The 24,142-nt window shown below is 35.8% G+C and overlaps 1 protein-coding gene across 1 annotated transcript in view; it reads right to left on the bottom strand.

Moving 5' to 3' along the window:
* Window positions 1-3,610: 3,610 nt before the first annotated feature.
* Window positions 3,611-24,142, bottom strand: part of ADAM10 (ADAM metallopeptidase domain 10) — a 56,299-nt gene continuing 35,767 nt past the window's right edge. Inside the window, exons 5-16 of the mRNA XM_010572272.1 lie at window positions 21,853-21,956; window positions 20,283-20,432; window positions 17,657-17,749; window positions 16,835-17,018; window positions 14,449-14,612; window positions 12,613-12,796; window positions 11,508-11,658; window positions 9,046-9,229; window positions 7,749-7,857; window positions 7,234-7,454; window positions 6,357-6,483; window positions 3,611-5,877 (exon numbers count right to left, since the gene is read on the bottom strand). Coding sequence (XP_010570574.1) covers window positions 5,783-5,877; window positions 6,357-6,483; window positions 7,234-7,454; window positions 7,749-7,857; window positions 9,046-9,229; window positions 11,508-11,658; window positions 12,613-12,796; window positions 14,449-14,612; window positions 16,835-17,018; window positions 17,657-17,749; window positions 20,283-20,432; window positions 21,853-21,956 — 1,766 coding nt within the window. The 3' untranslated portion in view covers window positions 3,611-5,782. The remainder of the gene's footprint in view (window positions 5,878-6,356; window positions 6,484-7,233; window positions 7,455-7,748; window positions 7,858-9,045; window positions 9,230-11,507; window positions 11,659-12,612; window positions 12,797-14,448; window positions 14,613-16,834; window positions 17,019-17,656; window positions 17,750-20,282; window positions 20,433-21,852; window positions 21,957-24,142) is intronic.

Here is a 24,142-nt window from a genome sequence, read left to right as displayed (position 1 = left end):
ATGTCAGAATATAAACTACATAAAGAAACATTGTCTCAGATTATTTTTATTTTACAGCTAGTGCATACCGAAATAGAAATCAATATGTATGTCAGAGTATTCCATTTGTCACTTTGTAATGCTAAGCACAAGATTCATTAAAAATTATGTTTCTACAACTCTGTATTCTGAATTTAATTTGTTTTAAATGTTCTCTAAATGGTAAAAAAAGTGCAAGATAGTCCTAAGACCTGGAGCAAAGCATATTTTCCATACCGAGATATTGCAGGGAATTTTGAATCAAAATATACAGATGTTAGCAGGATTAAAGGGAGATTTATTTAAAAAGCACAACAAATGAACAAGTTGAGCAGAGCAAGCAATCCCACAAGCAATGAACAGTGATCAAATGTTGAACGCAGGCATCTTTGCCAAACATTCAGAATATTAACTTCTAACTTTTAAAAGTGGCTTTCAATAACTACCAGTCCTTTAAACAATCAGGAATATTCAATACAGAAACAGAAAGGCTGACTAAATATGATGGGAACTGAAGCATACTTACTTTTCAAACGAGAATGGCTGTCCTTCCTGAGGTGTGAATTTCAGAAGCTGATCTGATATTTAAAATGGCCACTTGGAGTAGCATCTTGATTAGGAGAAATATTTATAGATTTAGATACAAATTCCATGTAAAAGAATCTTTAGGTCTTTACTGAAAATGAAGGTTTGTGCTTTAAATGATTTTGCTCAGTGACGCAAATTGGTTTTTTAAAACATGAAAAGTATTTCCTCCTCCTATGTCAAAAACCACAATTTAAATGATTAATTTCATGCTTCAGGTTACTATCCCCAATACTTAAACTTCCTAACATAATTATTTTATTAAAGCTCTGTAATATGTTCTGTGTTTATCTAAAAATCGATCACTTTAATAATAGCCAGAAGTCAAATCAGGAGCACACACAGAAGAGGGAAATTTCAGCAATAAGTATCCCTGAAATAGTTAGGTAAGCACCAGACCTTTTTTAGATGATGGTTGGTTTATTTTTTTACATTTGTAGTAGCTATAATCCACGGGAGACACTCAAGTGCTAGAGACCCAGTGACAACATTTTTAGCAGCATGAAGTTAAAATGGACAGTGTCCTGAAGAATAACAGACAACAAACAAAAATGACAGTGTGGCCGTTTTAGTTTTCCAAAGCACAATGAAAAGTGAGAGAGAACAGAGAGAGAAGTATGTGTGTGTGGCTAACTCAAATTATGCATCTCCCTAGACTGTTTCTAGAATTCAGTTTTTGCTTCTGGGGAAAGCTAAAGATCTCCCACTTTTACTTCTTATGTTTAGAGTTGTTTTGTTTATACAATACATGTCTACTTATAGAAGAATTGAAATACTGTCATTGGAATTGCATCTACAACATTGGTTATCACCAACTTTCTATGAACTCTGTAAGCTTCCTGAACCAAATCCTACTCTTACTCCTCCAAAAAGGCTTTGTTCAGAAGATAGTGAACGATGATGGAGCAAGAGACAAAGGTTAGAAAGAACTGGACTGTGCTTCTTCAGTGCAGAAACTACGACGTTAGTGTTTTGCTATACCTGAAAAAAAAAAAACACTAGAGTTGGAGAGACAGCTTTTAATGAGATTTCTATGATGTAGAACATGCATATTCACAGAGCCTTTCAAGTAATAATTTTCCTGTAGTTACACATCCTAACACACTTAAAAACATTTTAGACATTAAAATTGGCATTTCTTTCACATTACTATCACTTACTTGGTAAGAAGGCCGATAAAGGAATCTAAACTTTAGGAGAAACAGGCTTGAAAGCGTAAGTTCAGGAAAAGCAGGTGGAAAAAAAAGGTCAGAGATGACTACAGTGTGCTGAAACTCAAGTAATGGGGATACTGCAGTTTGAGGACTTCTAAAGTTTCTGAGGAAAAAAACCCATTCTCCAGTTCAACTGAAACAAGCTAGTACATCCTCAGACAAATTGAAAACCTTTAAAAAGTCAAATAGGAAAATTAAAAGAACATTCAGTATTTGAACTCTTGCAGATATGAAGATCCTTATTCTGATGTCATTTTTCACAAGTCATATGTCTAAATAAATTCTGTCCCTGTGTTTTGATAGCCATTACACTAATTTCTAACATAAAAATGAAATAAAGCCCAAGTTGCAGCATACTCAAAGTCGTACGATGCCTGAATATAATACTGAAATCATACCTACAATTGCAAGTGCCTGTAGCGGTGCCTTACTTTCTGCTCATTGGAATTATTTCTGTCTCACTCCAAACAACTGAATCAAGACCTTGAAAGCCATGAGGAGCCTAATCCTGTCAGCGCAAGCACAGCTTACGACGACATAATGACTGCTGTCCTTTCAAGCACCTCTCTGTAATAATGAACCTCCAATATTCAGAAGTAAAAAAATCTCTTCCTTCCTTTTTGAGGTTTTTTTTTCCTGAAAGAAATATTGGAATGTTAAATAAAAGGCAAACTATATGAATGACTTCTAGTCTGTATGGTATAAATACATTCTGACTATATATGCTTCTATCCCAGAGGTGAATGTATACATTTAATGACTAAACATTAAGAAATTCAAGATGAATAAATGAATAGCTACAACTAGGGACTACCAGGTTGAATATTAGTTAATTACAGCTATTTATGTACCCATTTATCTCCCCCAAAACATTTTAAAATATACAGAAAATTTGTATTTTAGATGTTTAGGCATTATTTCTATGCACCTGGTTTGTGTTCCTAGGCAGAAATTTAAATGCAACCACCACCAAATCTATTAGGCACCTATGATGCTGGTTTGCAGAAGGGCTCTGCTCCAACTGATTTTCTTTTAATACCTTTTGCCCTGACAGTGTAATGCAGCTGCAAGGGGAAGCACTTCCATTAAAAAAAAAAAGAAAAAAAAAAAAGCGAGGGGAAAAAGAAAATAAAAAGTACTGCAAGGCAGGAACTCTGAATATGCTTTGATTACATCAAAGCATATGCTGCTCAGTTAGGGAAACAGATGTCTAAGCAGGCCACTCTCAACAAACAGCCCTAAGAATGAAAGGCTAGCTGGCTGGACTTGGCTTTTAAAAGCACTCTTATTACTTAAATCAACTATACAACATACAGGGAAACACAGCGCCAGCTTAGCAGTTTTAAAACACCTTGCAAAAAGCAAACTTACTCCTTCTAAGCCTTATCTATCAGTTAACATGCAATACTCTGAATGCACAATTCCAGCATTCCTCTTCAAATATATATTTATTTCAGAAGGTATTACCATTCAGTAGCTACGGTGCCAGGCTTGAATACCCCACCAGTAAGTAGTTACCATTTTGAAGATAAGAACAGAGAAAGGTTTATTCCTGTGATCATACAAGGAATTTAAAGGTAATTTTAGGGCTTTTCCTTAAAAAGGTTACACAAAAACACTGTCTTACATTTTACTGCATGATGTTAAAATTGGGAGGTGCACTTCAATAGTGTGAAGTACAATTACTTTTTGGCATGACAGCCTCTTTCCAGAGAAAGCCAAAAATTAAGCAGAATCTGTGTATTCCTTTTTGCTTTCAGGGTTCAAAAAGTAAATGGATCTTCAGAGGATGATTTCATCAAGTCTATTTATTAATGCATTTCAAGTTTCAAAAAACCTTACATATCTTTGCACAATACTTTATTTTTTGCATTTTTAGTAAAAATTTCCAAAGTGAACAAAAAAGATACTGTATAAAACACAGTGGACATGAAATCGACAGTAGTATTCCATTTCATTGTCTTGAACTTTCTTTCGGTTTTACCACATCTTGACTTGCAGTGGAGAGTTCAGTGCACATTTCTGTTTTCAGAAAACATTTAACTTAGACTCAAAATAAAATAGGGCAGCATCTCTCTGCCAAAATCCTACCACAGGATAACATTACAGGCAAAAAATTTACATGTTCCAAAGTCTACCACACTCAAGAAGTTACTAAGAACTCTTGCTGAATAAAAGTCACCATTTTAGAAATGCAAACCCACTTCCAACCTTTGCACAGTCTTAAAACAAATGTATTTAAAATTACTTAAAAGCAACTACATACACTTCTAACTAGTTAAGATCATTTAGAATTATTTATATAGTCTATTGGACTTGGGGTTTCATGTACAAAATTTGTCTCTAAACCATGTACAAAAAGCTGTATTTTGAAAAAGTTACCACATACTGTACAAGTTTACAAGGAAGAGATCCCATTATATTCTGTAACATTTTTGGCCTTGCTGGCTTGCGTCACATTATGAGAATGATTGTGTAAACCTTATACTCTTAAAAAACAAAACAAAAAGAAAAAAACAAAGGAAGCCTGTCCAACCCTTAGTAAATTTTCTCCTAAGCAAAGCCAGGAAAATCATAGCCATTTGCGTCTCTAATCAGCTTGGTGCTTTTGGAAAACAAGCAATAAATATATCACAAGCTTAAACATTTTGTAATGCCCCCTTTCATCTCCTGCATAGCATTAAGCACCTTAAGACATCTTTTGTTTCCTCTTTCAAAAATGCCAATTATTTACATTCGTAATAAAAACTTTGGAATGGGACATTGTGCTGTTGAACTTCGCTACTGGTATAAAATGTGGGAAAACTGGTAGTCCTAACTACAATTTTAACTCTGCCACAGTAGCTGGGCAAATCACTCTACTTTAGTGGTTATCAGTCAACAGCATCATGCTGAAAAGTTATCCAAATATCTGATAAATTACAAAAGAAAATAAAAAAACCTACAGCTTTTCTTTCTTTCCACATCCCTCAGAACACGAACTTAATTATCATACTGTATGAATATCTGAACAGCCCAAATAAAATGGTTGCAATTTTTAAAACAATTTGAATAACAGGCAGATTTTTCTAATAAAGCATGGAAATATTTCATCTAACTATTCATTATTTAACTGAATAATCAGACAAATTAAAGATATTTATGCTGAACTACAAGAAATTAGACACTTACATAAAACATTTTTAAACATTCTGGCATTTGCAAAGTTTGCAGAACACCTGTTATATCTCTAAAAGACCAGTCAATCTTGTATGCTATGTCTTAGCAGCTGTTTGATAAAGATGAAATGAGTGCTTGAAACAACTTTGATCGCGACAAAAAAGTTTGATTTGATTCAAAATTGCTGTGTAAAGCATCACAGGATCCTTGACCATTACACACCATCATCCTCTGTTATCCTGAGTATGTCAATTAAACAGTAATTTCTTCATTAATAGCAGAAAAGTTTTATAATACAAAGAAACATCCATATTGCAATTCTCTTGTTTACAATTGCACACAAGTACGGGTGTACGTTAGAAATACATGTCTGCATATAACAATGTATATACATAGACAAGTAATGTCTCCAATGCTGAGGTGGTCTAGCTTCCTAGCCTTGTCTGGCAGTTGAAAAATATATTTTTTTTTCAATTCTTCAGTAGAAGTTTTACTACAGCCATATTTGCCTGCAAGTGAAGAAAATGCAGCAATGAAGAGCACAGAAGGGGGAAAGAATCATGATACTCTAGGACTTGGTGCCACTAAATTAAGAATATGCAAGAAAAACACTTTTCTTCTTTTTGAGCTGGAAGATTCACTTATTAAAAATTAACCATTTCCGCTTGTTTTGAGGGCATATCATGCTTTTTTTTTTTCCTCTTCAATTTTTGAGAGTTAGACCGGGGACAATGACTTATTAGGTTTTCTTTGGAGTGAGTTTTCCCATTGTAGGCACTAGGAAGAACCAAGGCAAAAAGCTGCAGTCAACGCCTCATATGTCCCATCTGATAACTCTCACGGGGCCTTTGCCGCTGTGGTGGCTGAGTAGTTTGTGGTGGTCTCCTCCTTTTTAAAGTGCCTGTTTCAAAGAAAGGTACACATTATTACAATGAATTTAAAAAAGAAATGATTTCCAGAAAAGTTGCCCTGACCATGCAAATTAAATATAACTATTTTTCTGAAAGGCTTCAGATTTAGACCTGCAAGGTTTTAAATAGATGATTAACTGCATAGAGTATTTACAGAATACATTTTATCATCTCAACAGCAGTTCCTTGAACAGGCTGATTCTTACAAAACATAGCATGGAATAGGAAATAAAAGGAACTCTGACTTAGAAATAAGTCTTCAAAGTTTTCTTTTGATATGCATATTATGTTATAAGAAAATAAGGCAGGAGTAACATTTTTATGAATTGTTTCACTGGCATGAATTTCATTTGTAGTTTCACAGTGCCAGACTAAGAACTGTAGGTTGGGACACCTGAAATTTTCCTTTAGGATAAAACAGTTGAGGAGAAAACATTTCTCTACAAATTTAACTATCTGGTGTACTCACCAGGAAGTGGTTTATGAGGAGGCAACTTTGGATTACTGCTTGGAGTATGAACACTGCATATCTTAATGAAACCAGCCATTAACATGATCAAGGCAATTCCCATAAGCAACACTGCCCACCAATAAGCCTAAAAACACAAAAAGAATGATTTCTGGAGGGCTGGCAGACATGCGCAAGAGACAGGGGTCATTGAATATGGCTTTCCTTTGCCTTTTAAGAGTCATCAAAAACCTGTTCTGAAACATCACTTGAAAGACCATAAAATTTTAAAGAAAAACGTCCCTGATGTTCTTATAAAAAAAAAAAAACCAAACCCAAATACTTCAGATTCACTCTATTATCAGAAAAGTATTTCACAGAAAATACACTACAACAGAGCTATATAAGCCTAAAACAATCAACAGCTTACACAAAATTGACTATGCAGCTCTATAATGGTGTTTCATTGCAGGTCTCCTCCCAGTCTATTATTAGGAAAGTGTCATCTAGTGCAGTAAAAATAAGAAATGCTAGAGATCAATATATTTAGTTCCTTAAAAGAAATCAGAGCATTCAAACATGAAGAGTATAAACCAGGAAAACCCAATAAATTAAAAACGTGAACATTTACACCAAAACAGACAGTAGAGTGAATAGAGGTATTAAACACAAAATATTTACTTATTTATTTGTTATCTATTTGTTTCCATTCCCTTCAATCTGTCAAACTTGTTTGCTGCCCTCAAGGTGCTTATAGAAAAACTAATAAAACAAGGACTGATTATAATTTGAAGAATGCTGAAGTACTTTATATATACAGCAACACATACCAACTGTGAATACTGATTAACAAGAAAGTTTTGTATTACACTGGCAAGATTAAAAAAAAAATACTTACCACAATCCATTCTGCGATATTTTCATATAGCTCCGGATTAAAAATTGCTTTCTTTAATCTAGCTAGAGGGCCATCGGCATCTACTAGCCGACACCTCATAAACACATCACAGTAGCCTTTGAAATCATTACAAGGAGATCCAGGTTGCAAAGTAATAGTTTTACGACCAAAGTGTTTCTCCCAGTGGATAGAGCCTGTACTTGCACAAGTAGCTGGGTCCACTGAAAAGTGAATACAAATACCATTATTGTATTAAAACATGCATGCATGAAAGAAACCTTGGTGTTCAATTGTTCAAAATGCTTTTGAAAAATTTCAAGTTTCTATTAATCTGTAAAAAACCAGAATATATTGTTTATTTCCTACAAAATACAATGCAATGTCTATCTGAAACTAAGCACAAATAAAAATCACAGTATGCTCTCAAGTTAAAAAAAACTAAAATATAAACACCATGAGAAGATTCCTCAGATACCTACTGCTATATTTATGCTTACAATTCAGACAAATCTTACTTTTTCTCATGCAGCAGACATGACACAATTCTCTATCATCCTTGCCATCTGAACTAGCACATGTACATTCCTCCAAGCCATACTTCTCACAGATAGAGCCAGCACATTGCTGTTGATGAGACAAAAGCATGAGAACACAAAAATCAATTTCACTTTTAAGCACACTGACATTAGGAAGGATATTAATTTTTAATAGCTGAAAGCATAATCATAGGTCTAAAGATGCTTATCAATAAAAATAATAGCTAGAATTTCATCTAAAGTTTATAAAACAGAAAATTACTACAGTTATTCAGTTGCAGTGTTTAGGTTTATTTGATAATTTTTTTAAAGGTGGTTTACCCTATTTCATTTTTTAACACTATCTTTTTTAGGGCCTCAGAGTACCCTGCAAAACACTCATAGCACTGCAATTCACACTGAAACATGATTACTCAAAATCGTGGTTAAGAAAATAAATCAAAAGCATTTCTTCAAAAATGTTTTTTTCTCAGAAAATAATAATAAAAATAAATGGCAGGAAAGATTCTGTATTTAACTCCACTGCGGGAGGACCCTTCAAATTCCAATAAAAAAATTTTCAGTGTTATTTATAATCTTGTTTCAAAATCAAGTAACTATATAAAGACAATACCTCTATCTTTAAGATTACTCTATATTAGCTGAAAAATTATTACAAGCTGTATTATTTCCTTAAAAACCTGGACTGCAGAAAACAGACTTACAGCAACACAAGTTACAGCTCTTTAAGAGGATGACTTTTGCTTGTTTCTGCTTCCAGGTAAACATAGATTGATTTATAAGAGACTTCCCATTAATATTTCATAGCAACTGCCGTGGACTCTTTAACCCAGGAAACTAATGGCAGTTCAGAGTAATTCCATATGCTTGCACATCTGTTACATGCACATGGGAACTGTGTATTTTCATTAAACCAAATTCAACATGTATTGACAGCATATCTAATTTTCTAAGGCAACAAAATTACTTGACCAAGACTGACATAAAATGAAAAGATGGAACTAGGAAATAAAACACTTTCATATCCCTGATTTTTACAAAAAACTTCAAATGGAACTTTCTCGAACAGTAAAGCTAGCTTGATATTTGTTACCTGCTTCTTAATATTTGGTGTACCTTCAGAGTTATTTTGATTGAGAGCAATAAATCAAACTTTTTTATTGAAAAAGAGATTCTTACACTCTTCTCCATTAAGTATTGAAACCATATCACTTCATAACACAGTGCCTCACAATAAACAACTGCAGTTGCACATGACTGTAAAAAAAAATCATACCCCATTTATGCAAACTTGTGTGTGCCTGTTGCAAGCTGTGAAGTTTAGTTTAGGCTCAGATGCTGGACAGAGAGCACTGACACCATTACACATTCCTTCCCTTGCACAGTCAGAATCATTTCGGCACTTATCAGTCTTCAGTTTGAAATTACATTGTGCAGTACAGCAGGGGCCTTGACTAGGGCTAGAAATAAGCAGAAAACATGGATGTAAAGAAAAAGCATGAACGATTCCAGAAGAACTCTTCGTCCTGAAACCTACTCAAACAATCAACATATTTCTGATTTGTGCCAAGTAAACTGTGGATTGAAAATAATTTTTTTCTGTCCCTTAAGGTAACAAAAGGTTACTGCACTGAATACAGACTTCTTAGTCATTGTAGTAACCAGCTGAACTATTTGCATAATATTAGAAAGCCAGTACAAGCACATTTTAAATGATAATATATAGAAAATAACAGCATTTCAAAGTTTGTATATATAAAACATTCAATTAGCAAGTTGGCAAAATTAATTCAGGAACAACTGATTAGTTTGATAGTATCAGTTTCAATATAGTAAATAAGACAAGATTTATCTGTCACTGATTAACATCTGTAAGAAATTTTTTTTTCTACTTTCTGCAGCCATACCACTTAGATTGTTTAAATAAACAAGAAAAGAGAAGGAGACAGGTCAGATCTTGTATTAGAAATCACAGTCAGCACATGAACAAATTTTGGGGGAAGGAAAGATTTGTCAAAGAAGCCATATAGCTTCGCTGGCTCCCCCAAAACACTTGGACTCCTTTCTGTCACAGACATCAAAGCATCTGAGCCCCTTATGTTATAAAACATACGTAATTACTTGATTAAAGCTAAGCCTCCTGAGTTCTCAAATTGTTGTGTATCTCAACACTATTCAGTGTGCTCATTGGCATTCAGTGGACATGAGAAAATAGCACAGACCTTCTGCAGGTCAGGATGTCTCTATTTTAAAACTATTGCATGCTAAGAAAAATCACTCTTACATCACCCATGAAAGACATGTAAAGTAGCTGAATAGATACCATAGTTTTCCTAAAATGTATTTTAACGTGTTATTTACGTGATCCATTCTTACACTTGGATTTGCTTTACATGTCTTTGGAAACCTCTTTGTACAGTAAAATTTTCAATCTTAATAGAACTGGAAAAAAAGGAATCCTAAACCAAAAATGATGCGGTAGTTCATATTTAAGACTGTTCCAGCAGGGCATAAAGCTAGACTACAGTCAGCTGAACACAAGAGAGCAAAGAAAGGAGGTGGCAGTGGCACCTGTTGTACTCAGAAGGAAACAGCTCCTCACCATAGGTGCAACATAAAACATAAAACCTCAGAAAACAATTATAAAGCAAGACAATGTAAGGCCCTTGTTTTAGCAGAAATAATAAGAATTTGCAAGGTGGGGAGGCAGGGGGAAGAGACATACAAAATTATTGCAACTAGGAATTCACAGGAGATGGTCCTTCTACGACGTCTACACTGTCGAATACATTTTACCAGTAGATGCTACTTTTACTCCCGCTGCCAGGATGACAAAGATCATTTTTAGGGCAGAAAAGTTTAATTAGAACAAAATTGTGTATGCTGTATTAAAAGTTGAGCTGGTTTAGACTTAAAAATAATAGTAATTTTATCTTCATCTTTGGCTGAGTCTAACCAGATGTTAGATTTATGTCTGTCTTTAGAGAGGAACAAAAGCTCATACCTTTCATGTGAAAAAAATCCACTTAGGTTTTCAGATAAAGTAAAAATTTAACATGTATCTTAAGTCACAGAACTAAAAGGTAGAAGTTGAGTTACTTCACTGTAAGTCTTATGATCTTTAAAAGTTCCTCTAATAACCACTGTGTGTACAACACTGCCAAGATACAAGGTGACTTAAAAACATAGTTTAATTTAATTTGCAAAACAAGCATTAAATGAAAAAAAAAAAAATCAACTCTATTCTTCAGTCATCTTCCAGCTACACAATGCTGTAGAAATGGCACTAGGATAGGATCCAATTTTGTAATATCCTCCACCGTCCTTTGGGTAATTAATACTTTCCTGTACTTATCATAAAAACAGCATCCTGGTTGTGTTTTTCTGAATCGTATGGTTTTTGCAAGACTTTTGCACAACACATTTCCAATAAAGATAACAGAATTCCAACATGTATTTGTCTGCACTGAGTATTATATGTTAGCATTGATACACTCCAGTGCCATATTATCTTTTTTTCAAAAGCTAGACAACAGTCATCTAAGGGAAAGCAAGCTACAATTAGCACCAAGACTTGCATAGCATAACTGTGCTTATGAACTTCTCACTGTATAAGGCATTTTAAACAAAATAAATACTTTAAGAATGCAAGTAAACAGACTCAGATTCTAAAATATCAATTATAGCTACCAATAAATATGAAAAATTAAAGTGCACTGAAACAGACATGCACCATACCTGCAGTATTTGCCTGGTTTTAACTTGCATTTTTTATCTTCTGATTGGTTTGCATCGTAACAGCATTCATCTTTGCACTGGTCACTGTATCCACAGTCACACTGTTCTCCTTGTTCAACCAGTCCATTACCACAGATGGGCTGACCAGACTCTGAAAAATGCCAGTATATTTATGTACAAAGCAGTACAAAGAATACGGAAATAGACTTATAAATGTTAACATTGACTTGCAACAGCATCCAGCTAATCGTGACTGAAAATGACTGGTCAAGATGGACTTCAGACTAGGGCTCAAGTCAACTTGCATTATTTGCTTGCCACCCAGCTTAGTCATTCCTGCAATTCAGAATTTTAAGCCTCCGAGTAAAAGGCTTCTGCTGATAACAGCGGGATTTCCTTGTGTGGGTAGGAAATCAACAATGATAAGAGGAAGCTTTCTGCTAAGCCTCCACCAGAGCAGCATCCTTTCTTGCACTCCTCGTTTAAGAGTCTGAGGACCTTAAGGCTAAAGCTGATGCTAGTGGGGTGAACTACTACTGCTCCAAACCCCAAAACCTACTTGCTGCACTGTCTCACAAAATTTGTGAGAGCTCACACATCAAACTCCAGAAAGAAAATTCCTGCAAAATCCTTATATTTTTAATGTTTAAATAGATTTTCCTGTATTTTAATTTGTGCTCCTTACCTCCTGTCCTTTCGTAGGGCATGACTGAAACTCTGGCCCTGCTTTCTTTACTCCCTCCCACCAGGCTTTTATAAGGACAGACCCCACTCCCCAGCCTTCTCTTCTCCAGACTAAACAGTCTCAGCTCTCACAGCCTCTCCTCACATGTCAGATGCTCCAATCCCTTAATAATCTTTGTGGCCCTTTGCTGGACTCACACCAGTATGTCCATGTCTTTCCTGTACTGGGGAGCCCAAAACTTGACACAGTACTCCAGATCTCAAATTCAATTCTTTACTTACAGAATTTTTCAATAAACTAAAAAAAATAATAAATAATGAGTAAGATAAATAAAAAAGTAAAATAAAAATTAATAAATTTCTAATCAAGCACAACAGTAATAGCTTAGCCATTCTGCTTTCAGGATAACTAAATACATACCAACAAAACAATTATTTCTCTTTTTCTCAAGAACTTGGCTGATATTTCGAATGCTACAGATAGAGAACTTGTTGTTGTTAAGTTTGTCCCCAGATGTAGCTCTTGCATACATGATATAATTGCCATTTTCTTTCTGTCCCAAGTTCTTGGACTCTCCTGGAGTGCACTCCATTCCAGAATCATGCTGCAAAACAAGTATTTTAAAACTATTGCTACCAAAACAGCTTCTCTAATTTCTTGCTATCTTTTTATACATGTGCAAAAGTAACATGATTTGGTAACCTTAACACAGCAAGAATAAAAGGTTCATAAAAACAAAACACCATCTTATACGCTAAGGTTTCTTGGAATACAAAAAGCATACAGAAAAGAAAGATTTGGTTTGGGTTTTTTTTTTGTTTTTCCCAGACAACAGTAGCAAGTATGTGATTTCTTAAGTTTTAGCTTATTTGCGCATTTTTGGTAATTTGTACCCCAAGTGCATGTCTTGGAATGAATTCTGACTCAAAGAAGTTGCCATATCCTAAGAAGAGTGGCTTTATGATCACAAAAGGGTAATAAGTGTTCTGTGGAATAAAAGCAGGAGTTAACTGAAACAGCAGTCCATTCTTTTTGCTCATTTTGAGGGAGGTGCAAAGAGATCTTCAGAATAGAGCAGAAGTCTGTTTCTGTCAGCCAGTGACTAGATCTATACAATATCCAGCATGATGAGTGAAATAATGCATTAGAGTTTGGCATACTAGCGATTAGCAGACTGACAACATACTGTTACTAAGTGTAAGAGGAACTCTAATGCTGTTCTGATGCATCCAACTTTCCAGAAATACAACCTATGTCTCCAAAAGAAGTAGGTAAATTTTAAAATTTTCAACATAGTTGTGAGAACTATATAATTTATTACAGTTTGGTAGAACGAAACATGTACTTTCACGTATTTCCCTGGATTAAATGCAACTTAGAGTAAAATGAAAAGAACCATCTTCCAGGCAGATCCAAAAGTTGTTTCACTCAGTAGGACTGGTTTTTCAGTTTCATGTGCTCACATTTTCAGTTATACTTGGAAGGCTTGTTTGTTCCCACTCAGAGCAGTGGTACTAGGTATTTTCAAGGCACATGAGGAATGCATTCACGTGTGAACAGCTGTTTTGGAAGAGCTCATGATTCTTGTCATATCTTGACTTCATTTTACTTCCAAGAGTAGAAAGCCTATATACTTCAGTTTAAAAATAAAAAACCCAAACTAGAAAACTTTGTTCTGATCGCCAGCAAAACCAAAAGGCTTATGCTTTCAGCTTGCCACAAACAAATCATGTCCCTAAATGACTGGGAGACAATTTTGCTCTAAAATACTGTTCTTGGTACCTTAATCCTCTCCATGATTTTCTAAGGTAAACTTGTAATTATAAATAATTGAACACAAAAAAGAACCAGTTCTACCTTCATTTGTTGAATAAAGTATCGTCTTAATCATTTTTGCATTGATTCTTCTTCCTCCTCTCTAGGATAAACTAAAATATATTTTAAAGATGTGTGTGACCCTCGTCTTCAATAAAAATAGGGAAGTTTTTAGGGAATAATAATAAAGTCCCTTTATAAGAGATTGAACTAGTGGAAATAAACAATTCACAAAATCCACTGTTGCGCCAGCGTTGTCAAATACTCATAAAAGGGGCTTAGTTCTGCAGTCTGTTTTTTGGTCACGTACGACGTACCTGCACATATACACATGCAGTCACTATCATATTTTCCTTGTTTATAAGAAGTAAAAACTCCATTTGCAAATCATGCGCTTCAAAATGGCTGAAAATGAGTTAAAAGATCAATAGCAATACTCACAGGTGAACCAAAGTTATGCCCAACCTCATGAGCAAAAGTAATGTGAGAAACCTTGGGAGGAACATGAGAGCCATAGTTCTGAACGGTGATGATTCCAGTGTTCAGAGACTTCTTCTTACCATCAGAATACAGTTTGCTCTTTTCACATATTCCACCAGAGCTCCCTGCATTTAGACAAAAGTACAACAGTTAGTCATTTAAGAAAAGAAGTCCTGTGTTACTTTTCTAGTGACATTTAGAACAAGAAACAGCTTGCCTCCTCAGTGGATGCCTATGGACTAAGAGTTCTTCTATGTAATTAATATTAAACCAACTTTGAAAGTAGATTAGATTTATCCAGAGTAATGCTCTCACAGCATTGAATGGATACATTCATACGGAAGTTAGCTGTTTTAGAAGAGCTATTAAGCAAGAGCTATTTTGGGCTTTCAATGCATGGACAAGCCCTGATTTCATCATACCTGTAGTACGAGACTAGCAGGGTGCAACGTCCAGTACAGGCAGCCTCAATCTACATCCCATTTAGACTTCACTAAGTAAAAAAACCACCCACAGTAAAATCACAGGGGATCCTTTCTCATAGCATAAGCATTTATATAAAATGCCTAAGATTAGCTATATATCCTTGTCAGCAAAAGTGACTCATTTTTCCACTGTACAAACTAAAGCTGAAAATACTTTTGATGTGTGGGTTAATCAGACCCGTATTTAGAAGGTCAGCAATAGAATGCATCACACTTACTGTTTGGAAAAGTCATGAAATTGTGACTTTAACTTCACCTAATTTTTCCATAACTTGAGTTTGTACTGAGGCATTATCAATATTCTAGAATTCAGCTATTCTATTACTAACATAAGTGGTGTCTAAAAAATACTCTAAAGAAGCTTCCTTGCTTTCTGAAGTAAAATTCCATTTTAGTGAAATATCCTGTTTAACCTATGTCAGTATGCGTTAAGAATGAAAATCTCAAAGCAACTTAATTTTTCTAAATTAAATTTAGTTTTGGAAGCAGTGTTTATGGAAAGCACATTCCAATTCATCCTGTGGCTGCTCAGTCTATACACTGGACTAGTCATCGCAGACCCAGTTTCTTATTTACATATGCCACCTGTGTATTATTTTTCCTATGGTTCTTCCACAGTCACTAAGGTTAGTCCACACAGGTCCCTCCAACATACTTACTACACTCATGGATCCACTGATCTGTTACCCCTCTGAATACGCTACTAATACTTATTTGAGCATTATAATCTCCTAAAATCAAAGTCTGAGAGACTGTCATGCCACAACAGTTTTCTACATAGCTCCAGCACTCTACAACCAACATGCGCTTTAGAGGAAAGTACAGCAGTAAACAGAGTGAGATCATAATGTACAGCTATATCTCATGAACGGTTTAATGTTTCTTCCACAATTACTTGAATGCTGCTAAAGCTCTTGATAATGTTCTCATAAAAGTGTATCCAGTCTCTTGCAAAGTCTCATAGAACCTGTTGCTCTTCAGCCTAATTCCTTATTGTATAGAAATCACTCGAGGGAAGAAACAATGGAAAACTATTCCTTCTGAATTTCTGATTTTTACTTCTGTGAATGTTTCCACAATTAGAATTTGTGCTGAGCTATTATTAAAGAATTTGTATTTATTCAAATTTAAAGACTAACATCTTTCAAATACATCATTTTATGAAACTAATACATCCAATACACTCTACAAAACTAATACATCCAGGACAAACATCTCAAGATGCTGCACGCATGAAGACTATTGTTTGGTTTTTTACATCGAGACATACTTCAGACCCAAAATACACAACTAGATTGAAACTAATGAGAGGAAGTTCAAGAAGAGTCACACAATAATTATTCTGGTATCTCCCAGAACAAGATCTCACTAATTTTACTTTATTAAAAATAAAATAAAATAATAATTTTGCTTCCAGCACTACCTAGAAAACCTAAGTTTTCTATCAGTGTGATTCTACTACAAAATCTAATCAGTGTGATTCTACTACAAAATTCAAACTGCACAGTTGTAGCCTCTGTTTATATACAGCAAAAATACTTGTTTCTTCTGTTACTTTACTGGTCACTCATACCTGTCATAAATAAAAGCCATCCAAGTAATACCACCTTTGTCTAACAAAAGAAATATGTTTTTCTTTATTGTTCACGTCTTGCTCATCAAAAAGACAGCAAGACTAATTGAAGCGACACATGATATGCTGTTTATATTTTAAAAAATATAATTCAAACCATACCTAACCAAAAATGTGAAAAGCTGGTTAAGACATTTTTGTCTATTTGCTGTCAAAGGTTTCTACCCTTCTTCTTTGTACCGACCTACAATACTTTATCTCATAGCACTGAAGGTTTGGATATAATTACCTGAAGGGGCTCCAACCCAAGCCAGACCAAGAACTCCATCATCAAAATCACGGTCTGTAAACACATAGGCCAAGCAATAATCATCATGATTCTGTTCTGAGTTCAGTTCCAGAAACTTTTCCACGCCAATATTAGGAAATCTGAAGGGATTGGAAGAGTCCTTCTCATCTACAGTTGTGTTAATCTAAAAGTAAATTGAAACAAACTATAAGACGTGATTCATTTTCACTTAACTTGTAAATACCAGTCAAGAGGTTTACTGTTGTCAATACCTTGTTGTGTTAAATAGTTAAAGATGTTGCTAAAGATTTATAGGCCTTGACAAATTACCACCGCAATATTTGGAAAACTAAGTTCTACATTAAAGAAAGAATTGCATTTGTGTAGTAAAACCCCACTCTCTTATTTCTTTCTTCTTCCTTTCCATCAGCACCCAAAAGCTTATATTTATCCTCTTAAATCATCACTTTTAGAAGGAACTTTCAACCTGGATAGTCATAATCTATTTAATATCTATTTATTTATATAGTATTAAAGTTCTTGGAGACCAATACAGTCTATTCACCGCACAGTCAACAATGCTGAAATGTAAGTTGATTCCTGTAAAAGTTGACTACAGCTTAACAACAGAAGTGGCAGGCTTTTGACAATAAACACTAAAACCAAACCGAATAAATGGGTTAAGGAACTGTTTTACAGAGACACTTGTGTTACAAAATTACTAACAATAAATGGTTACAAGTGAACAGCAACAGGACTTTTGAAAAATACAGCTTCCAAGCAGTTATCAGCGAAGCTAAAACTATTTCCAATACAACTTACTCTTATTCGTTTCACCATGAAGCTGATGTTACGTATTCCTGAGAAATCTGTTGACTGGTAAATTGTGTCAATCGCTTTAACATGGCTGGATATCTGTCAAAAACAAAAGTACAGTTCAAAGATCTACGCACTATGCAATAGCTGATCTTAAATAGCTACAACTGCAGGGCCTATACTTTTACATATAAGATATAATGCCATATGAACTCTAATGGGCCTTTTTAATAAAAAGCTGAGGGCAAATAATGGAAATAAATCACTACATAACCTAGCATCTGCATTGCCACCATGCCAGATAACAGCAAAGTATTTTGCCATTTGCTTTTTTTTTTTTTAATACATAATGCTATCAACTATTCAGGTACTTGTTTGTGATATGCATTCAATTCATTGCTACAATAAGATAGCCCTGTAGTTAAAATTGTATTCAAAGAGCTGTATTTCTTTTTTTGAGAAAAATTTTACTTGTTACAGCATTATTCTTTCATTTCTGGTAGAACACAAATATGAAAAAATTGATCATTTACCTTTTCCAAGAGCACATAGAAAAGCTAACACATTGAAAACCTGATTTTGAAGATGACTTCAGAGCTTAGGAAAATGTTACTCAAGTTGAATTGCATATGTACAGTGTGATGATGTATTGGGTTTGTGTGGCAAGGTTTTGTTAGTGGGGGGGGCGGGGGTTACAGGGGTGGCTTCTGTGAGAAGCTGCTGGAAGCTTCCCCTGTGTCCCATGGAGCCAAGGCCAGCCGGCTCCAAGACGGACCCGCCGCTGGCCAGGGCTGAGCCCATCAGCGACAGTGGTAGTGCCTCTGGGAGAACAGATTTAAGAAGGGAAAAAAATTGCGGCAGGCACAGAAACTGCAGCCAGAGAGAGGAGTGAGAACATGTAAGAGAAACAACCCTGCAGACACCAAGGTCAGTGAAGGAGGGGGAGGAGGTGCTCCAGGCGCCAGAGCAGAGATTCCCCTGCGGCCCATGGTGAAGACCATGGTGAGGCAGGCTGTGCCCCGCAGCCCAGGGAGGTCCACGGTGGAGCAGATCTCCACCTGCAGCCCGGGGAGGACCCCACGCCGGAGCAGGTGGATGCCCAAAGGAGGCTGTGACCCCGTGGGAACCCTGCGCTGGAGCAGGCTCCTGGCAGGACCTGTGGATCTGTGGAGAGAGGAGCCCACGGAGCAGGTTTTCTGGCAGGACTTGTGACCCTGCAGGTGATCCACGCTGAAGCAGTCTGTGCCTGAAGGACTGCACCCTGTGGAAGGGACCCACGCTGGAGCAGTTCATGAAGAACTGCAGCCCGTGGGAAGGACTCACGTTGGAGAAGTTTGTGGAGGACTGTCTCCTGTGGGAGAGACCCCACGCTGGAGCAGGGAAAGAGTGTGAGGAGTCCTGTCCCTGAGGGGGATGAAGCGCCAGAGACGACATGTGATGAACTGACTGTAAACCCTATTCCCCGTCCCCCTGTGCTGCTGGGGTGGTTTGGTAGAGAGTTTGGGAGTGAAGCTGTGCCCAGGAAGAAGGGAGGGGTGGAGGGAAGGTGTTTTGAGATTTGGTTTTATTTCTCATTACCCTACTCTAACTTATTTTACTGCCAATCAAACCAATTTTCCTCAGGTCAAGTCTGTTTTGCCCGTGACGGTAATTGGTTGAGTGATCTCTCCCTGTCCTTATCTTAACCCATAAGCCTTTTGTTATATTTTCTCTCCCCTGTCCAGTTGAAGCAGAGGAGTGATAGAGCAGCTGCGTGGCACTTAGTTGCTGGCTGGGCTTAAACCATGACAGATGAATAAATAGTAAAAGTCAGATTTGCAAGCAGCAGCGAAACCTGTGACTTCAAGACAAGTATGTTAACATGCTAGTTATATTTTTAGCAAATGATCAGCAAAAAAAACCCCAAACCTTTTCCCAGTTAATAGTATACTGACAAATGAAAAGCATCTACCTTTAGTTGCCACTGCTTTTTTAACCTTCTACTACATCGGACACTTACAGGAACAGATCTCAGTGTCATTAGCACACAGTGTTTTGAACTAAAATTTCAAATGAAAGGCTATGTAAGTGTTAACACAGAGGCTTGGCAGGCTGTCAAACAGAATAGAACTCTTCACAGAATCACAGAATGGTTTGGGTTGGAAGGGACTGTGAAGATCACCCAGTTCCAAGCCCCCTGCCATGGGCAGGGGCACCTTCCACTACACCAGGTTGCTCAAAGCCCCATCCAGCCTGGCCTTGAACACATCCACAACTTCTCTGGGCAACCTGTTCAAGTGCCTCACTGCCCTTGGAGTGAAGAACTTCTTCCTCTTCAGGAAGTATTATTTTTCTGAGTAAGAATTGAACAAGTCAGACTGCAAGTCTTGCTCAGAGGTGCTAAACAAACCACAGCTACCATTATTAACTAAAGGGAAGCACAAGTGCCCAGGACTTTTGCCACAGATAGATAGCATCTTTTTAGTGAAATAAGAAAAGCTGTTTCAATAATATCAAGATCACTGTTACAAATGAAATAAGACATTCTACAGTAAATAAGCAATAACATACACAATTAAAATTACATGAAATTTATCAGAAATATACAAATAAAGTAAAAGCAGATTATTTAAAACAAAGGGATTGGAAATACCTGTGCAATTACAGCCTCCCTTGTTCCATAATGCTTATAGAACAGATGATCAGTCTGAATATACAGCTGACATGTATTTTTTTCAGCCTGAGTGGCACGCTTTTTTCTTAGAAGCTGTGGACCCTTGTTCTTAGGCTCTTCAAAAGGCTTCTACATATACATAGGAAATAAATGTATTAACTCTGTAGAACTAAATGCTGCACTAGATTACCTAAAAAGAATGATGTATTTTTCTAAACATACTCCACTAATATAAACAGATTTTCATTCTTTTTCTTTAACCCACAAAGTTTCATGAATCTTGAATTAAACTAAGTATGTTATAGCCAGTTTTCAAGTATCTCATCTATTTTTAATATCTCAGTCAAAACTTTCTGTGCATTTCACTTTACATTATAAAAGGCAGTCAAGGTGAAATAGATTTTTTCATTCACGTGATCTTTAGAATTTTTCTTTTTCATAATCCGTTTCTAAGATGAACAGTTTGTAGATCAGAAAAAAACAGCCCTGTGGGACTTAAATGCACCCTCCTTAACACAGGTTATTTCACATTGTAATTACCTTACTCAGCTACCTCAGCAAACAGAAATACTCAGGCACTTCAGCATGGAACAAATGGTACACTAAACATGAAGTCAAAATAACGTTCGTTAGAGCAGTATCTGCTAACACATTTGCCTTATATGTATTCACTGGTTGATGGCCCATTGTCTCCATGAAGTTTTGCTAGTAAATATTTGGGAAAGCATGTTATTGTTACCAAGGCTGAATTGTGTAATACTGTTGATAATTTCTGGAGTCACAATGTAAATAAACTTTAAGTTGCTGATGCTATTTAACAAGTCATATTGCATAGTTTTGTTGGCATATACTTAACTGACACCACAAAATGATGCAAAAACTTCAAACAGCTCAGAACATAGCTAACACCAAGAGAAACTCAATAATTTACTAATGGAAAGTGTTGAAAAAAAATCCAGTTTCATGAGAAGTGGTGCAAACCTGAAGGCAAAAACACCTGCAGGACTCTAAACAGATACACAAGTCCCTCCCAATACACCACTTACCTCCTATTACAGGTAATCTGTAGCATGCTGTAACCCCTTCAATCTTTCAATATTGCTAGTAAGACCCTCCCACTCATGTCACTTCATTTACCACTGAAGGCACTCAGATACTACAAGTGTGTTACATTAACATAGCTTGAAAATCTAAACATTATTACTCTTTAAGGACCAATATATTACTTAGAGATCAAGGGATCTTGAAACTCTTCCTTCTCAACTGCAATTAAGTATATTCCACATCTGCATCCATCTAAAATTCCAATTGTTGAAAAATTTGAGATCATGTGGGATTCGTTAAGACTGAGCTAGCACATCTATGCTGTAGAAGCAATGAGAAAAAGAATTTAGAAAAATTGTGTTAATAAGAAACCTCTAGCAATAATTTAAGTACCTCACAATGTTGAGGGATGATGACTGACCAAAAGTAAAAGAGACTACACACAAGGAATAGGAAGCTATTACACTAATTTCTAATCAAAATAATCCATGAGCCTGTGTGGTACCTCTGTTGTTGGTTCTTCTATACCAGTCATCTGGTACTTCTGCATTCTTTCAAATACTGAGTGATCTGCACAACCTCCTTGTGGTCCATATTTATGTGGATATTCTAAAAAGAGGAAGGCCAGGTTGAATTTTCAAATTCCAAGTACAAGTGCAAAATACGGCTGTATCACTGCAACCTACTCAGTTTGTGCCCAATATTGCTCATGGGGTTTGAGGGAAGCATTCTAAGATTCAAGATTTAGGCAGATGTCTTCTTCATTAAACATTTGTAAGATACATTCTTAGCTTTACAAACAGAACAAAACTGACAACTGCTTCTTAACATTGTTTTCTAATTGACAGCAAAAGAAAATACGATGAGCAACATCTAAAATAAGAACAAGAGCTATTACTTACACATCTGTACTGATTAGCTTGAACTAACACAGCCTTAAAAAAAAGAATGAACTCACAATGGAAAATTATTAGAGACCAAGTATACTAAAGACTGCTTGGATAAGAGACAGGGTTTTTTTATTCTACTTGATAAACTAAAACTAAGAAACCTTGCTAACATTCTTAGAAGACTGTATTACTTTATTCATCTTCCATGGAATTTTTGAAAGATTTTATATTATGCAACTTAACTACCAATACATAAAGAACCAAAACTCTAATGAAACTTGGTTTCAAACTCAACTCTACAATTCTAGAATTATGAGTTTGTTAACAATTTTATTGACAAGATGAAATGCGTTATTTTCATTCTGGAAAGTAAACAACAAAATTAAGGATAAGATATCAGTGTGTGTATATGTCTATGCAAGTGTGTAGGCTTAAAACTTACAGAATCACAGATTACAAAATATACAGATATATTAAAAACTTACAAAGTAAAACAAGACTGAAAAGAAACATTTTCATCATCTCCTCACTATAGCTGACTGAATTTTAAAAACAAAACTGTAGTACTATCCAGGTACACATCAGTTAAACATGCTGGAGATCCAAACTAGCTCAGTGAGAATATCATACAATTGGCTGCTTACCAAAGGTAATTCTTTCAATACTTGTTAATGCAGATCTCATTACACATGTGAATGTACTTCAGACACATATGGTTAGGTTTTGACTGTTAGTACCAATTGGAGATTTGTAAGCAACCTGTACTTGCAGAAGCTTCCTCTGGAGATGAGAAGTACTGAAGGGAAGAGGTCTTGCCCCTTCAGTTTCTCTGCAGATAAGATCCCATTATAAACTGCTGCCCCAGTAAGAGATAATGGAGTACAGATTATGGGAACCACGTATGTAAATACTCAAGGAACCAGTTTCTGTAGGGCAAACCACAGTTTTACTATGATCTCAACAGGGTACAGGTTTTGTCAGAAATGTGTAAACTTTACCAAGGTTTGTTGTTTTTAGGGAGTTGTTGTTGGGTTGGTTTTTTATTTTTGTTTGGTGGGGTTTTTTTTTTTTTTGGTTTTTTTTTTTAAGAAAGCATGAAGATCCAGAATCACAAAGTAAATGGAACAGAGACATAGAAGTAGATTTATACAGGCTAAGACCTGGCACCAAGGACCTGATGTCCACATTATATGCATTTCAGGGGATTTTACCCCAGGACTAGCTCTAGTCTGGTTCTGTGGAGTCAAAGCCTCTTAGCAGTTGGAGCACAGTAGATGCACTCTGGTACAGTTTCACATGACAGTTGCCTTTAATTATCTTTGATTCTCATACCTGTTTCCTGCAGTCACACTGTAGGATACTTCTAAACTATTTCAATATACAAGCCCAACTTGCTTCAGATTTTCTCCCTATATCATTAAGTTCTAAACTTTGTATTTCAATTATTAAAAGCTGGGGGCAAATTAAGCAGGGAACAGGAATATTAAAACAACAACAACAACAAAAATTTCCTTGGCATACAGCTAAAGTTGAGTTCTGAAAAAAAACCTCGTTTAATATGAGTTTATGCTCCAAAATACCCAAAGACCAGATTCAGTGGACCCACCAATAAGCTTAAAAGGACTATCAAGAAATAAAAGCAGTCTTTATGACACATATTTACAAGTATTTAAAGAGGCCATGTTTAACACTGTCTTTTTAAAAACTAGTTAATGACAAATGCTGCTAATTTAAACGTAGTTAACATCACTTTTTTCAAATTGGGTCCTTTTCCCGGTACAAAGTATTTTACTGCAATTGTAAACCTTGCTTAGTGGGAAAGAATCAGATTTAATAAACACGCTTCTTGGCAAAGAAAGTTTCAGCCGAAGAGTAATTGAAAGATTACAGTTGGGGTGTAAACAG

The sequence above is a fragment of the Haliaeetus leucocephalus genome, unplaced genomic scaffold (genome assembly GCF_000737465.1).
Source record: "Haliaeetus leucocephalus isolate CR32 unplaced genomic scaffold, Haliaeetus_leucocephalus-4.0 Scaffold339, whole genome shotgun sequence".
NCBI classification, from domain to species: Eukaryota; Metazoa; Chordata; class Aves; order Accipitriformes; family Accipitridae; genus Haliaeetus; species Haliaeetus leucocephalus.
The sequence above is the reverse complement of the archived record's forward strand: the minus strand, read 5'-3'. Positions and strand labels throughout refer to the sequence as shown.